The 16,702-nt window shown below is 34.2% G+C and overlaps 1 protein-coding gene across 6 annotated transcripts in view; it reads left to right on the forward strand.

Moving 5' to 3' along the window:
• AKAP9 (A-kinase anchoring protein 9) overlaps positions 1–16,702 on the forward strand; it is a 106,748-nt gene that overhangs the window by 30,710 nt on the left and 59,336 nt on the right. For 2 of the 6 annotated variants that reach the window (XM_014269660.3, XM_014269668.3), the window contains exons 3-8: positions 2,817–2,861; positions 8,985–9,038; positions 9,437–9,607; positions 11,975–12,130; positions 13,032–13,229; positions 13,906–16,350. In XM_014269660.3, the coding sequence (XP_014125135.2) occupies positions 2,817–2,861; positions 8,985–9,038; positions 9,437–9,607; positions 11,975–12,130; positions 13,032–13,229; positions 13,906–16,350 (3,069 nt within the window). Of the gene's footprint in view, positions 1–2,816; positions 2,862–6,799; positions 8,417–8,984; positions 9,039–9,436; positions 9,608–11,974; positions 12,131–13,031; positions 13,230–13,905; positions 16,351–16,702 lie in introns of those variants that run through there. The other 4 variants (XM_074535911.1, XM_014269669.3, XM_074535915.1 and 1 more) reach the window with 4 other exon arrangements.

A 16,702-nucleotide genomic window follows, 5' to 3' on the forward strand; every position in this document is an offset into this window, starting at 1 on the left:
AGATGTCTCTTCAATGTATTTTAGCAATCAACTACATTGTCAATGAAGAAAATACTAAATAAGGTGTTAAGTATTTTGCCAGAAGAGAGTAACTGTTTGTAGCAAGAAAATACTGTGGGACACAGTTAATAGAATATGTGCAAAACAACTGTGAGGGTGTAACAAACACCTGTTTCAAATTCCATGGAGCATTGAGACCTGATTAATAGCCTTCTTGGCGTTGTCCTGTCGAAGTGTGTAGTAAGAATTTTTTGAAATTATTTCCAATGAGACTAGACCCCTGTGGCTCAAATGAGCTATGTAAAACCTAATTACTTTTGTTCACCAAAGAAGAATTGAAGGATACAGAGCAGGTAGCTTGATTATGGAAGGAACTGTTTTTGAAATAAAGTTGGTCAGGTCTTAGGAAGTAACATAGATGCTTGGAGGGCAAGATGACTGCCTGTAAAATGTTGACTATTTGTAATGTTATAGATTCTGATAGCAAAAGAATATCATGAAGTCTTGCAGTCTGGGGTGTAATGCATGAGCTCATAGGATTTAATTCTCTTTAACTGGTTTTTAGCAGGTTTTGGATGATCCCATTAGCAAAGGAGACAGTGCGTTTATCTGGAGTTCATTTGGCCATCTTTCTGTCCATAAAATTATAGAATCCTTTGGCAAAATGACTTGGTTTTAACGTGCAAATAACTATCTAGATCCAGGCCTGAAGTTGGCAGTTTGGAAAGATTACTTATGCTGCTAACAGATATTGTACACCTAAACTGATGGAGCACTATGTGGTTTTGATGATTTTGTAAAAAAATGTTTTAGTTTTTTTTTTTTAAATTTTAGATTGGTATTCAGAAAGGACCAGCAATATATTAACTTTTTAAAAAATATCATATCTGGCCAAATTGCCATAACAAAACAAGAGAATTTTTTTCAATAATCAGCTTCCTATGAGAATTAATATTTTCTCTCTCCAGCCTAAGCTTCAACCTACAAATTATTTCCCTTTTTCTATAATTATCTACTAGGTTGATCTGTCTGTAGTTTATGTGAGGATGTACAAATTCATTTTTCATCTCTGTTATGAACAAGAGGCTATTTTTATAATTTAAAAAGGAATTTTTACAAGGAAAAACTATTGAAGAAGTGGGACTAGTTGTTCCTGTTTTTTGTATGTTGGAGAAGTGCCTATATTTCATGCTGTATATAAATATTTCTTGAAGAGTTCTTAGATCTAGCTATATATATACACATTTCTAGTAACTCTTCTGAGCTTCTCTAGGAATGCTTCTAATAATTCTTTGTGAAGACTCCTGAATTGAAACAAACCATGAAAAATTCAAAGAAGATAACAACCATATTTGTTATCCCTGTTACAAAAAAAATAACGTGGTTTTCTCTGATTTTATTTCTTCCAGAGGATTTTGTCCTAGACCAAGGACATAGACTACAAACAAGATGTAATTTTTTTTTTATGAATGTATATATACACAAATATTTATATAAATATAAATAATATGAACAAAATAATATTTGTGTGAAAATTAAATATTTTAAAATACTAATTTTGTATTTCATAGCAGAAACACTTGTCACCGTAGAGTTTTAAAACATAATTTTGATTTTTGTTTCAGTTCATGTCTTATTTTTGAGGTGGACCTGTTCTTATTTTTTAAAACTATATGCACTGTATGAATTTTAACTTCCAAATAAATATTTTAAGGCAATATTGTGCACTCTGTATGTGAAACAATACCCTTTGTTTACATTAATGACATTCTGGACCTGCATATTGGATTCAAAATATGTAGAATCTCTGTTGTTAGGATTGTGAAAACTGCAGAACTTAAGGAGGTCTGAGTGGTCGGTTACACTGAAAAAAACCAAAACTAAACACCCTTGACCTTCCAAATTTTACCTATGTCTTCTGATGCAAAACATACCATGTTCTTTTGAAAATAAGCCTGAAAGAACTCAATGTAAAATTGAGACATTTAATGTGAGGCTGGCTAACCTGTTAAGTGAATTTTGGACAAGCTCTATTAATTGCACATCATTTTTGCCAAAGTAGTTCTAACTCAGGGTGACACTTCTCAAAGTTTTCAGGTTTTTCTTTCAAGTGCACTTATTCCATGATTGTGCTCCTTATATACATAATTTGCATCTTTTCCCGTGAACATTTTGATTCTCAAACTTCATACTACAGTTTATGTAGTTCATCAGCATACACTGTGTTTCATTCAGGCATCTGCCATGGTACATCTGTGCTCAGTTTCTTAAGGCTTTGTTCCCCTCATTCCTCTGCTTCATTAGATCACAAGATTTGAGTCTTTGTCTTATTTTCCCTTGGTTTCCATGGAAGCTGCAAGATGAGTGTTTGTTTTAAAATTCTAGTCAGCATCAAAAGTCTTGCATGTATGAAAATTATGTTCTATACACAATTGTGTTCTTAAGCCAGCAAAGTTTCGAATTAGGTAAAATTGATATAGCAGAGACAAGTTATTTTCATGATACTTCTCAGTTCTTTTTAAAAAAACCAAAAAAAAAAAATCCCAGAAAAGTAAGTTTAATTTTCAAAATATTTTGTACCTGTAGTTGTGTGAAAATTTTATCAGGTAATTATAGTGTTTCTGTGATCACAGTTCAACAGCAAAATATCATTGTTAAAGCTGGGATTTCAAGGAAGTGAAGGTGACCATTGCTCTACATATACTCTTATTAAATTCACATACAGCTTTGGGCTTTCAAATACTGTAAAATGGAAAATGTCTTGTTAAGTATTTTTAGAGTGCCATCATTGTAAATATTTTAATATTTTATTTTAGCCGGAAAGTGAAATTTCCACCACAGTAGAAGATTACAGTTCTGAGGTAAGACTGAAGTAATGCTTTTCCTAACTTTTCTTTCAACCTTTTCTGTTACATGTTTGCTGCAATGCTGTGCATAGTTTTTCAAAAGGAGAAGGAAAGAAAGACATGGACAAATCTGTTCCATGTTATTACTGGTATGATAAATGTACCATTAAAAGCAAGCATTATGTCAACTCCATAATGGGATGGCTACTGTAATAAATAATGCAGTATATACATAAACTGTTGTAGCAGTGTCATCCTTAAGGTCGTATGAATGCTTTGTATTGCCATGGGACTATTGGCTGTGCATAATCTCTGCTAATTTTCTGTGAGAGACTATTTAACAAGTCGATTACATTTTAATGAGTTTCAAAGCAGCCTCAGTGACTGGCTGAGTGTCAGTCTGCTGCTGGGAGATGATGAGTGATTGCCTGTGCATCGCTTCTTGTTTGGCTGGTTTGTTTTCTTTCACTTATTAAGCTGACTGTATCTCAGCCCATGAATTTCAGTTGCTTTTGCCCTTCCAGTTCTCTCTTCCACCCTGCTGGTGGGGGAATGAGTGAGTGGAACAGGGGCTTAGCTGCTAGACAGAGTCAGCCCACACGTTGGCATCTACAAGTCATCTCTGTCACATGGAAGGGTCGTTGTTTGTGTGGAACTTGGGTCCTGCCAGATAAAACAGTTATGTTTGTAAGGAATAGACTGCCGCATGCGTAAATGTTGGTCAAGAACATGCCAGCAAGAAATGGCCATGGAACATCTGAATAAAGTAGGAATTGGTTTTAATTTAAAAATCTAATTTTTCATGTCTCAAACAATCATTTTGTGTTGGGGAAGTCTGGGTTTTATTTTGTAGTTCTCTGTGCTAAGCAGTTTAGAGCAAACACACCCAGAATCTTAAGCTTGGCAACAAGGAAGAGGGGATGAAGTAAATCAAATCAATCTCATTGCTGTTTGCTGTCAAGAGTGTAGCAGATATACTTTTGAAGAACTGCCATGACTATAGTACACTTTTTTAGAATATGCATCACCGTGGTATGTGATTACTTTTAAATGGAATTTGCAGTATGTGAAGAATGAACCCTTGAAAACAGTTGACAATGTCATTGATATTCATGTATTTTGACAAGTGAGACATATTACATATATATGTATGAAATGGATGAAATTCTGATCCACTTCTAAGGTGGTAGGAAGCAGTGCTGGAGACTGATTGCAAAAGCTGAAGAAAACATGTCTTTGCACAGGGCAACAAGATACAGAAAACATCTGGTATAATGCCTCGTGGTAATTGTGGATGCGTTCTGATTCTAGTGTTTGGGGCTTCAGTTTGAGTTGAATTTAAAGCTCTCATTTTAACATGAAGTTCCACATCTAAACATTCTCCAAAGATTCCCATAGATTATCCGCAGAGGATATTAGGGACCAAATTTTCAAATACTGAAGACACAGAAGAGTAGAATTGCTGAATAGGAAGAACAGAGATATCTGAATATTCCTTACAAAAATTACCAATTTCCTAAAAAATGTAGTGGCAGATGCATTACTAGGCAGTTCTTATTCCTGCAAAAAGGATTTTTACCTTGCTGAGAGTTATTTTTCTAAGACATAAATAGGCAACACAAAACTTATGAATAGAAGCACGATACTGGCTCTTATAAAGAGCAAGCTCAAGCTGTCAGATTTGCCATCTTTAATAAACTCTTTAATTCCAGTTCATTACAATTAGTTGGTGTCTGAAATGGGGAGACATCACATTTAGGAATGCAAATATTTTAGGAGCTGATTTTTCAATATGTTTCATATCAGCTGTAATGTTACTTTTATAATTAAAAGCTCTGTTTCCATTCATGGACACACTGTGAATATAATGATCTGAAGCCTTTTCAGTGGAAGATGAGAATAAATTAAATTTTGTCTGTAACAGCATAATTATGCAGATATATAAAATATTGAGCATATGTTTTTTTCCAAGTACATGATTTCCTTTTCAGAATGCTAAGAAAACCCATATTTGAAGAGACATAGGCCTGTTGATCCATCTTTTTCCTTATAGATTAGAACATCTCTATTATTTTTTGTGGTTTTGCCAGAAATTAAGTTGAATTGAGGTTGTCATGCTTCGAATTCAAACAGGTTGTAAATAGTTTGTTTTGTTGTTGTTGATAGATTAAATCAGATGGTGCTAATTCTTCAGCCCCTTCTCTTGAGGAATTTATAAAACTAAGTGACAAGGTATTTCCCTCTTTAGCAGACTTACCAGACACAAAATTATTATTAAGGCAATACAGTCATCTAAGCAAAACTGAAGGTATATTTATGTAAGAATTCTTGTATTAAAGGAAGTTTATTGTAAATACAGTCTTTTGTTCAGTTTTGCTCAGCCACCTTTCTAATACCTACACTCTTCCAGGTAGTAGCTGACTGAGAACTGGTAAATCCTTCATATGTCCAGCTTGTCTTGTGGGACAAGTTCCTCCATGTGAGCAGCAATGACACCTACCTGCATGGTCTTAAATGATAATGGTGGTTAGCTATTTAAGGTTATGGTTTGAACTCAGAGCTAAGAGAAGTTAGGCTTTTCCTAACAGTTGAAATTTTGAGGGATTTTATAACTGTGTAAGGTAAAGTTGCCCCCATACATTTTCCATAGCCTCAGTTTTATGGTATAACTGAAAAGCTGTTCAATCTCATTTTTTTTTCTCCTCTTTGTTCTCTTTCCAAAATGCAAAGTATATCTCTGAAAAGATGGTTAATACAAAGTGTAGAAAGTTGTTTGGTTTTATAAATTTTAATGAAATTCTATACCTCAACCTTAACTACTGCATAAAGAAATCAGTTGCTATTCTGTTACTATATAGAAAAATATATTATGCCATGATATTTTAAAAAGTCATTAGTAGTTCTCCTTTAGAAGTTACTAACCTTAGTTACAGGACTGTAACTATTTTCGCTACATTCTAAAAATGGCCTTTGTTTATGGAGTATAAACCCTCCCCACCAAAACCTCCAAAATATGATGAAATTAATTTTCCCAAGGTAACCTGATTGCTAATTTTAGCTAAGTTCCATATAGTCAGTTGTGACATAACTAGAAAATTCAGGAGAGGCTAAGAACATTGACAAGCAGTAATCAAGGTCTAAATATTAATTTCTAGGAAGGAATCAGGTGTCCAAAATGTACAATAATGGGTGAAGGGGGAAAGAAAACATGAGGTAAAATTGTTAATATGTTCCAGATACTTCTGTATGTTTCTAGTACCAAATCAAACAAGTCTTTTAAGTAAAACAGTATGTATTGATTTATGCTGAGCATGAATTTATTATTTATAGAGGGAAATCTCTGTAGTAATGGTATTAATGTTGTAAGTAGTTACACATTATATATTATTACTGCTGTTTTTGAGATACAATTTCAAGTGTTCCAAGGTCTAAGGAACATTAGATAGGGTACAGTGTTTTCATAAATGTAATCCTGACCTCTGGTGGTATTTGTCATGAATCACTGCCTTAATCCCGTGGTGGAGGTTGGTTTTCCTTGTATCTCTCAGAAAGAATATTCCTTTCATTTGCCTTAAGCCTTTGTATTAACTGATGCAATAGAAATGAAACCTTTCTTTTTAGCCATTAGACTACAGATTATATTTTACTTTATAATATTAAATAACATTTCTGTGAATTATTTTGAAAATGCAAGGAAGGAAGAACAATCAGACATAATGTCCTTTGAAACTTGCATAACCTTCACTTGTTTCATATTGTTTGTTCACCAAAACTGTGACTGCTGAGTAATGTATTGTAAAATTTAATCTGTTCTTATTTTGTGATTATTTACTCATGCAATTTTATCCAGAGCTCTTGTTACTGTTTGGTTCCATTATGTTAAAATGGTATGTGGTTTGATTTTTTCAATGTTTAATTGTTTCCTGGGGTATGTAACTCAGCAGATCATAAGTAAATAAGGCATAAGAATGTTTCAGTTTAAAGGTGAACTGCAAAGCTTTTAAAGAAGGAATTATAAGAATCTACATGAAGAGCATTTATAGAGTTGCAGAAGATCTTTAAATGGGTAAATCACTGGGACCATAATCCAAAACACAAGAGTCCTGCAGGCCTTGTTTAGCCATCAATTGACACTCAAGTTGGCATCTGAACTACTGAATTCATATATTTCAGATGAGTGGAAAATAAATTTTTAATTAAGATATTTTAAGCTAGTAACTCATTACCAACTGTTTGCTCTTACACAGCAGAATTTGTCATGCTAGGGGTTGCCAGGCTACTCCCAAGGTTTCCCTCAACACAGCATCCTGCTGTGGCTGCCTGGCTGGGGTATTTTCCACAGATTGCAGTGCAGTTTGTTGCCTTGTCATGTTTCCACTTACAGTTTGCCAGGAGACATTTGAAAGAAGAAGGTATCAGATGAGAAGAGCATGGACTACCATGTTACTGTGTGCATCACTTGCGTGATGTCAAAGAGTTACACTCCCGTGAAATGGAGCAGCATTTCTGACATTCCACACAGTTGATTTGAATGTGTGTAGCAAAATCTCTTCTCAGAGTTAAAGGTCTTTTGTAGAATTTTCAGCTGCTGAGCAGTCTGGAGCAGCTAATGAGATAAGACTTTTGTGCCTTTCCTGTTAGCTGTTGTTATAAAGTATCTTTGATAGTCACACATAGCCATGATTCGTGGAAGAGAAGTGTATCCACTGTGGTAGATTACAGTGATTGTACACTGCATCTTTATCAATTAAGCCTAAGTAAAATGGGAGTTGCAAAGGGGAAAGGAAGGATTTCATAGTAGTTTCTATTAAACTACTAGTGTTGTTAATCTGGGACATGTGCCAAAATCTGAATAAAGATGTTAGTGCTAGGCACTGCAAAGACATTTGTGTGTCTGAAAGTAGAGCAAACATCTGGCAATGCACAAATGATACACAGTGCCTCTTTGAGCTGCCTGGACTGCTGTTTGCTGCAATTTTCTTTATACCTTCTAAACTAAAGTAGTAAACTCTGTGGTGTCTTTTTTTTACTGGGAAAATCAGAAATTGAAAGGGCGCTGTATCAGCTCTGCAAATTCTCTAATGCAGATTTGTCCATTTGCCTAATACAAATTCAATGACTGTATTGATCCCATTTATAACAGTGCACTTATTGATTTGCTCAGGCGTGGTAGTTATTTGTAAGTAAGTCCTGATCCAGGCTATGCAGACATCTGAGCAGTGCAGCTTCTTTTTTGATTTAAACATAGTATTTGGATCTGAAATACTATGCCGCCTTTCCATTTCTAGTACCATTATTTTTGTTTCAGACTCTGATGTAATAATGAGCTCTGAGGAGAAATGCAGTTTTTCTTGCTTTCTCATTTTTGAACATTGGTCTGCTGCTTTAAGAGCCTGCCTTTTTGTTTGACCACTACTCATGTGTACCCAGCATGCTCTTTTCATTTGGATTGTTTTTGCCTGTAACTGCTGCTTTGGCTTGTGCTTGCCTTTTGGAGATTTGCTGGTTTTGGTTTGTACCATCAGTAGAACCAAAATTCTCATAGAAGCTGAAAGGCCTTGCAGTGTTAGGTGAGTAAAAGGATTTATTTTCGAATGTCTTATGTTGAATGTATAATTATTTTTTTTTCAATTTCATGACATTCCTTCAAATTGAGAATGAAAATCTATGATATTGCCTTTCATCCCCGATCAAGAGATAGGTGACTTTCAGAAAGACTAAATTCTGTGGTGTATAAAAATCTTTCAGAAAGCATAACTATCTTTAATAATACGTAAAAATATTAAACATGTAATTTAAAATGCAATAGTGCTGTGTTTTAATGATTTACAAGATAAAGCTTTGCATTGACCTTTAAATCTGAATTCCTTTGTTTTCTCTAGATGCTGATTGGTAATAATGTTTTTTGTTTTAGACAGTAGTATTTATTTTGGAAATTTTGGGTGTTTTGCCTGTTATCTATGCTTACTTTGATGCAATTTGCTATATGGAAAGCTATTTTGTATTTCAAATGGAATAAATTTTTGTAGCATAATAATTCCCGTGGGTCTGCAGAAATTGCCACATAAGACTCAAGTAAGGGGAAATAAAAATCAAGAATTATTTCAAATAATGTGTTTAGAAATTGTCTTTATACAGGTAAATGGTTGCAGTTTTGTGACAAGAACAGCTATACCTGCAGACTTAATCAGGGTACAGTATTGCAAATTGAATCGGAATACTAATGGAGAATACTAAACACCTCAATTTTGAACAAAAACTGTGTTGCTGACTAATACTTTGCATGCTGTGCTCTACATCTACATTGTTTGCTATATTAATATAGTGTATCCTTAAACTTGAAATGCAAACCAGTTTAGTCCATCTATTAAGGCTAAGTTTATAGAGCACCACTGGCAGAAACGTTTTGTGTCAGTGCTTTTGAGGTGTGAATTATACTAACAAAGGAGGTTACCATGGCAATAAGATCTTTGATGCACTATTGTATGTTAATGTTCTAAGGTGGCATTTGGTACAGAATGTGATGCTTGACTTTATTTACTGTGATAAAACATAAAAATTGGCATGTAAAGGAACTTGGATTGATTTAGGAAGAAGAATTTGGAGCTGGAGACATTCATTCAGAGCATGGAATACAGCACTCACACACACAGCTAGAGGTGATGGAGAATCAGTTGGCTGGGAAACAACAAGAGATTGGAGAACTAAGCAGAGAGATAGAAGAAATGAGGGCAGCCTATGGTACAGAAGGATTGCAACAGGTATAATTACCTTACGTTGCTTTCTGCTTGCTATTTGGTTACATGCAAAAATGCAGAGCCTCGCTGGAAAGAGTTCACACTAGTGGTAGCTGTTCAGAATGCACTCAATGTGTGATATAGAATTAAGTACATGTAATTTCTTTCAGTCATATGCCATGTGTTCTTTTACTTTGAATGGCATTTCCATTGTGTGTCTTTTTTCTCTGTATTTTGTGACTAAAATTTGAATTGTCTTTACAGTGAGATTCTTCAAATTAGGAATGGAAAGACAATTTTCTTCAAGAAAAGCCCTAATTCTTCTCTACTTATGCAAATACTTTAATGTCTTCCTGCTCCTCCACGACCAAAAAAACCTCAGGTTTTACTCCCTAAGGAATAATATAACTGAACCAAAATGTATTTGTATGTCAGACTTCACAGTGTGAAATGCAAAAACAACAGTGTCAGAATGTTTTAATCTAAAACACCTAATAATTTGAGTTTACAGGAAAGCATTTCTTACTTTAAAAATACCATTGGAATATGAACTTAAGTTCTAAAGTAAAGAATATTCTTCCAGTTTAAGCCAGTGGTGCCTTGCACTCAAGTCAGTGCTTTGCTGTGCTTTATGTCTTACTTGTCTCTCTCCTAATTTGGATTCAGGTCATGTCACTGTATTTTGGTATTTTTTTGCAAAGTACTGTAAAATTTAAAAAACCCTAATATTCAGTTATTTTCACTGTTGCATTATTATTATTATAAGTAGTAGTAGTAGTAGTAGTAGTAGTAGTAGTATTACTACTGCTGTGATAATAGATGTCATTTTATCCACCATAGCACCAGTTAAGTGGTTGCCCCAGAAGAGGTGGTTTATTATTTCTTTGTCTGGTGTTGAATTTTAATTACTGTGTCTTGTATCTGTTGTGCTAAACATAATAGTCATAATCATAGCATAATAAACAAAATAAGTATTTCTAGTGATTGTAACTACTGTTAATTTTTCCTGAAAGAGTAGAAAGTGAAAATGTTTTTTTTAAACTGCATTTTTAAATGGCTATAATTACAATTTTTAAAATAAAATAAAAATTTACTTAAACAAAATTGAGTGTTTTCGGGTTTGGGGCTGTGGTACAATAATATTTTAATTGTTAAAGTGTATTTTTGTTTATAGTGGTAGAGTGAGTAGTGTCTCAGTTGAGAAATGTGTATGGTTTATTTTTCAGAAGAAACAAAAGAATTGTAAAAGGGGAGTGGAGAAGATAATTGTGTGCTTTGTTTCTGCCTTTGTCAAGAACAGAGATTGAATTTAAAAAGTTGAAAATTATATAACATGATGTGCTTTGGAACTAACATATTTACATTTTCAATTTCATTGAACAGATGCTAAAGCAAAGGTGTAGCACTCTTAAGTTCCTGATCTGTTCCTGATTTTCTCCACTATAACAAACATTTAGTATTTTCATTAGGCCTGTGCACTTTTTTTGGAGTTGATTCCAGTGTTCTAAAAGAACTTTATCTGGAAGCATTACCATGTTAAAAACCAAGATTCAGCATATAACTTGGAGAAGGTTTTTTGGGGGAGTATTGTAAACAAAGCACTTACAGAATATTACTAATGGTTTAAGAAATTTGCAGCATGTAGACAGGAGGCTTCTACTAGCCTTAAGTGAGTTCAAATTGAGAAAGAAACTTTATACTGATACATGATTATATAAATGCACACAAAAATATTGCAAATCCATATTGTAGAATTTCTGACTGCTTGAATGTAATTCTACAAAAAATTAAAACAGCAAAGAATTTTTTGTACTCTTACAATTTCTTCATTATTACAAATTAGAGAAATTCATCTGTTAAATATGTTGTATCCATTTTGCAGCTTGAACTGATTTTCTTGTGTAGTTATGAATGATTTCCCTGGGTTCACAGTGTAGGATACCCTGATTTAGTACAATGAATGCTGTTTGTTGCACTTCAAGTGAGAGGTGATATAACTTGCATTTATTGTGGGAAAAATGTGTGAACATGAGTAGTTGTGCAAACACCATTAGTAGATATTCTGGCTTCCTTTATGGTGGTTTGTTTATGTGGCCACACTTTTTATTTTAAAAGCAAGTTAAATATATAACTAATTAACCTTCTTAAAAGTTCAGATTTTATTTGGTAACTATATTTTATGGAGAGATCATGTATTGTTCAATGAGGGTGAAAAAGCCCTCCTTCTGAAATTTTTAGAAATAAAGCTTGTTAAAATATAAAAACTATACTAGTGAGACACCTTTTAAATAGAGAGGTTAGGGATGACTTATTCCTACCTAACTGAAATTAGCTAGTATTTTTGACTGTAGTTCTCATGTGCATTAATAGTTTAAATTTCATCTTTTACAGCTGCAAGAATTTGAAGCTGCTATCAAAAAAAGAGATGACATTATCACTCAGCTCACTACTAACCTGCAGCAGGCACGGAAAGAGAAGGATGAAACCATGAGGGAGTTCTTGGAGCTTACTGAGCAAAGTCAAAAACTGCAAATTCAGTTTCAGCATGTAAGTTATACAGCTGCCAACATTTATTTGGGTTTGACAATAGTTGTGTTGTTTGGAGGTGCCATAAATAGCTACTTCCTGCAAAAAATATTTTGTGCATTTTTCAAGTATCAGCCTCTTAGCATAGATCAGCAGTCATTTTCCTGGTCCTACAGTTGTTGTCACAGTATAGAATAATTAACTGTAAAATTATAAATATTAGTCTGTTTTCTTTCCTATTATGTGGTAATAGCTTCTGATAAATACTTAATTGTGGCAGTTATCCTGGGGAAAAATACTTGGGTAGTTAGTTCTCAGAGCTTTGGGCAGAAATGTTCCCTTTGAAATCAAAATATCCAGCCATCACCTTCCATGGGCCACAGATTCACACTCCAGTTCTTACATTTCTGAATAAAAGCTTCCTTTGTGGTGTTATTAAAAGGTGGTTTAAATAACAACGTGAAGCTTCAGAAAGACATTTCTTCTAACAAGCATGGTGATTGAGGTGCCACAGGCATACAGACTACAGTGTTGGAGTTGAATATTGTAGTATTTCATGCTGTTTAAGCACATTATATAGCTCATTTTGAGCTTTAAGTGGATTATATTCTGAAGCCTGAGATTTTATTATTAAAAATCTGATTATGGGCTCCATAGCTGCGAGTAGTGAGTTTTACTACACACTGATGTATCTGAGACACTACTGTCCTATGTTACCTCACCATGAATATTTAATTAATGTGAAATAATTCTTGGCTGGTCTTCCCAAATGAATAAGGATGTTTGACTTCCTCTAAAAGAACTTAGAAATCTTTGACTTGTGATGTTGAAGAAGAAAGTAAGGATCACTATTTCTGTATGTGGCACAAGCATTTTCTGAAAAACCTGATGTATTTTAGGTTTTATTTCTTTAAAATTCAAGTTGCAGGCAAGTGAAGCCCTAAGGAACAGCAGCCATAGTTGCACAGCTGCTGATTTACTGCAAGCCAAGCAGCAGATACTTTCACATCAGCAACAGCTAGAAGAACAAGAAAGTCTGCTTAAGAATTACCAAAAGAAGAATGAAGAATTTGAAGAGCAGATTACACATCTTCAAGAGAAAATAGTGACATATGAAATGGTATGTTCCTTACTCTAAAGATCTCTTTTCCTAAACACTTTTTAGGATTTTGTAATTCCTTGGAAAAAAAAGCCAGAGCACAGGTAATGAGTTTGCTGCATAGAATACATACAGCAATTTAAAGTTTTTGACACTGTTTCTGTTAACTAACACATAATATGTATGCAATTTAAAACTGAAAATTTTATGTCAGTATTATATATTATTTTTATATGAGTTGTAGAAATATTTAGAGCAAGTTTTGAAACTATGTTTCATGTGTTAAAACACCTTCAATGAATTATATAATTTTAGAAACAAGAATTACATTATCTGCTTGAACATTCTTCTCTGCATTAAGCGAAGAATGAATTTTTTCCTTTGTGTACTTTTTTTATTCTCCTTCATGAAAAGCATTCTAAAATCACCTAAAAAATCAAATATTACTATAAGTTATAGACACAGTGGGGTTGGAAAGAGTAAGAGAGAGACATGATGACATGGGTAGCTTGGGGGTTCTCAGTATTCCAAGGATACAGGAAACTTCCAAATGAGGTCAACAAATAATTTATGTTTTATAACTAACATAGCCTCTCTAGCCTTCTAAGAAAAACTAAATAGCTAAGTCTGTAAATGTTCTTTCATGTTCAGATAATTAGCTAAAAATAAGAACATGGCTTTCCTCTTCTATTTTAAGGAAAAACAGAGAAAAGAGGGGGAAGATTTGAGTAAATTAAAAGAAAAAGAAGCATTAGTTGAAGAGCTGGAAGCAAAACTTGGGGAAGAGGAAAAAAATGCATTTCAGCTAAAGGAAAAATTATCAGATGTCAGCAAATTACTTGAAGAATTGAAAGAAGAAGTTTCCCTAAGGAACCAGCAAATAAGTAACATGGAAGTTGAACTTACCACCTACAAACAGAAAGAAAGACAATGTTCTGATGAAATAAAGCAATTAATGGGAACTGTGGAAGAACTGCAGAAACGATGTTATAAAGACAGCCAGTCTGAAGCTGACATTGTGCAAAGAATGGAATTAGAAACACAAAAGAGACTGGCACAACTTCAGGCTGAACTAGATGAAATGCATGGCCAGCAGATTGTACAAATGAAGCAAGAATTAATTAAGCAGCATGCAGCAGAAATGGAGCGGCGTCTTTTGCAACAAAAAGTAGACTTGGAGCAAACTTTGAGTCTATGTTTTAATGAGAATGTTAATAAAGATCAAATGCATTTAATGAATATTAAAATTAATGAATTGAATGCAAAATTGCAGGATGCTGATAAGGAAAGGGAAAAAATAAAGCAGGAATTGTCACAACAGATGGAAGTTATTGCAACAGAGAAATCTCTTCAACAAACTAGAATTGAAGATCTTCTACAAGAACTGAATTTTTCAAGAGAGCAGGTTCAAAGAGCCAAGCAAACTATAGTGGATATGGAATGTAGATTAAATGAAGCTGAAAAATACCGGTTTGTGATTGAAGATTTAAAAACTCAGCTGGCTTCTGCCTCTGAATTTAGGAAAGACTTGGAATTAAAACATGAGGCAGAAATCACAAATTACAAAATAAAACTTGAAATGCTGGAAAGGGAGAAGGATGCAGTTTTGGACAGGATGGCAGAATCTCAAGAAGCAGAATTAGAGAGACTGAGGACAAATCTTCTGTTTAGTCATGAAGAGGAACTTTCCAGGCTTAAAGAAGACTTAGAAAAGGAGCACATGGTGAACATGGAAAGCCTTAAACACAACTTGAATATACACCATAAGCAGCAATTAGATGAAATGCAAAATGAAATGAGGCAAAAGATAGAAGCCATGCAATATGAAAAGGACAACTTAATCACAAAGCAAAATCAATTGATTTTGGAGATTACAAACCTGAAAGATTTGCAGCAGTCTATTGTAAATTCTAAATCTGAAGAAATGACACTTCAAATCCATGAACTGGAGAAGGAGATTGAAGTGCTTAGGCAAGAGGAAAAAGAGAAGGGTACTCTTGAACAAGAAATACAAGAGCTGCAGCTTAAAACTGAGTTGATGCAGGAACAAATGAGGGAGAGAGAAGATACCCTTCAAAAAAAATGTTCAGAATTAGAAATACAAAATAATGTCCTTAAGGGGGAAAATGAAACTCTGGAAGAGAAATTAAAAAATATGTTGGTATGTTCTGAAGAAAACTTACTTTGTAACAGTGGCGTTAGCTCTAAGACAGAAATTTTGGACTTGCAAAAAAGAATAGAAAAGCTTATTACTGAAAATGAGCAACTTAAAAACCAAAACAGTATCCTTCAAGAGGATACTGAAAGGCAGAAGAGTGCCTTTTCATTGGCTGAGAAAAAACTTGAAGCTAGCTATAAGGAATTACAGAAGGAATGTGCAAGTCTTCTGAAGGCAAAAACTGAGTTAGAAGAGAACAAGAAAAAGCAGGAAGCTGAATATAAAAGCAAACTTAAAGCTTTGAATGAAAAGGTATGCCATTTACAAAGCAATAGACCAGTTTTATTTAAAACTAAATCCTCTGGTTTTGAAGGGAGTAAAGAAATAAAGGTGTCCAGGGAAGACATATTTGGGGCTGGAGAAGTTGTTGAGAAAGATGCAACAGAACTTATGGAAAAACTCCAGGTTACTCAGCGTGAGAAAGTGGAATTATCCCTGAGACTTGCTGATCTCTCTGAACAGTTAAAGTCAAAGGATAGTGAAATCTGTCATTTAAATGAAAAAGTCAAATCCTTAAAAGATGAGAAAGAGCAAATTCTAGTGAAATGTAAAGAACTAGAAGTCACAGTTAGTCATGTTCAGAAAAGAAATAGTAGTAATAATGACTCTAAGAAAAGATGCTCCAAAGGAAAATCTCTAAAGGCTGCTACTCCGGCATCCGAAAGTAGGAATAAACTCCCTGGTTCAAGGAGTAAAGCTGATGAAGGAATAAATTCAAGAGGTAATCGAAGTTCTGGTAAGGACTGCAGCCATGAAGTAACAAAAAAGAAGGAGGTCCAGCAAATGCTGAAACCAGGACAGCAGACTGTTGTGGAACATTTGCATGGGATGCCAGACAGGCTGACAGAGGAAACATCATTACCAGCCATTACACAGAGTGAAAATAACCTTCAGCAGCAAGTGGATGCCTTACAATCAGAACAGGTATGTGACATGAAACAGTATAAAAAAAGTTTAAATAAGAAAATTGGTAGGAGCTTACACTTGAAAATTTACATCATATTTTTTCAAATTGGATGCTTTGGAGTATAGGTGTGTGTGTGTCAGTGGGGGAAAGGGTTGTGGCCAGTGGTTGAAAGGGGTTACATGAATGACCAGAATTACAAGCACAGGCAGTGTGTATGAGGTTGGGTTTTGAATGAAAAAAAAAAACACCTCTTCTCTTGTGTCTAATTAAGTCAACAGCAACCACAAAAACCTAAGAAGAGTACCAGAGCCTTCATATTTTGATGCAGATTTTCACTTTCTTGAGGGAAAAACTTACTTTGGACAAAAA

The sequence above is a fragment of the Zonotrichia albicollis genome, chromosome 1, assembly GCF_047830755.1.
Source record: "Zonotrichia albicollis isolate bZonAlb1 chromosome 1, bZonAlb1.hap1, whole genome shotgun sequence".
In the NCBI taxonomy this organism is placed as follows: domain Eukaryota; kingdom Metazoa; phylum Chordata; class Aves; order Passeriformes; family Passerellidae; genus Zonotrichia; species Zonotrichia albicollis.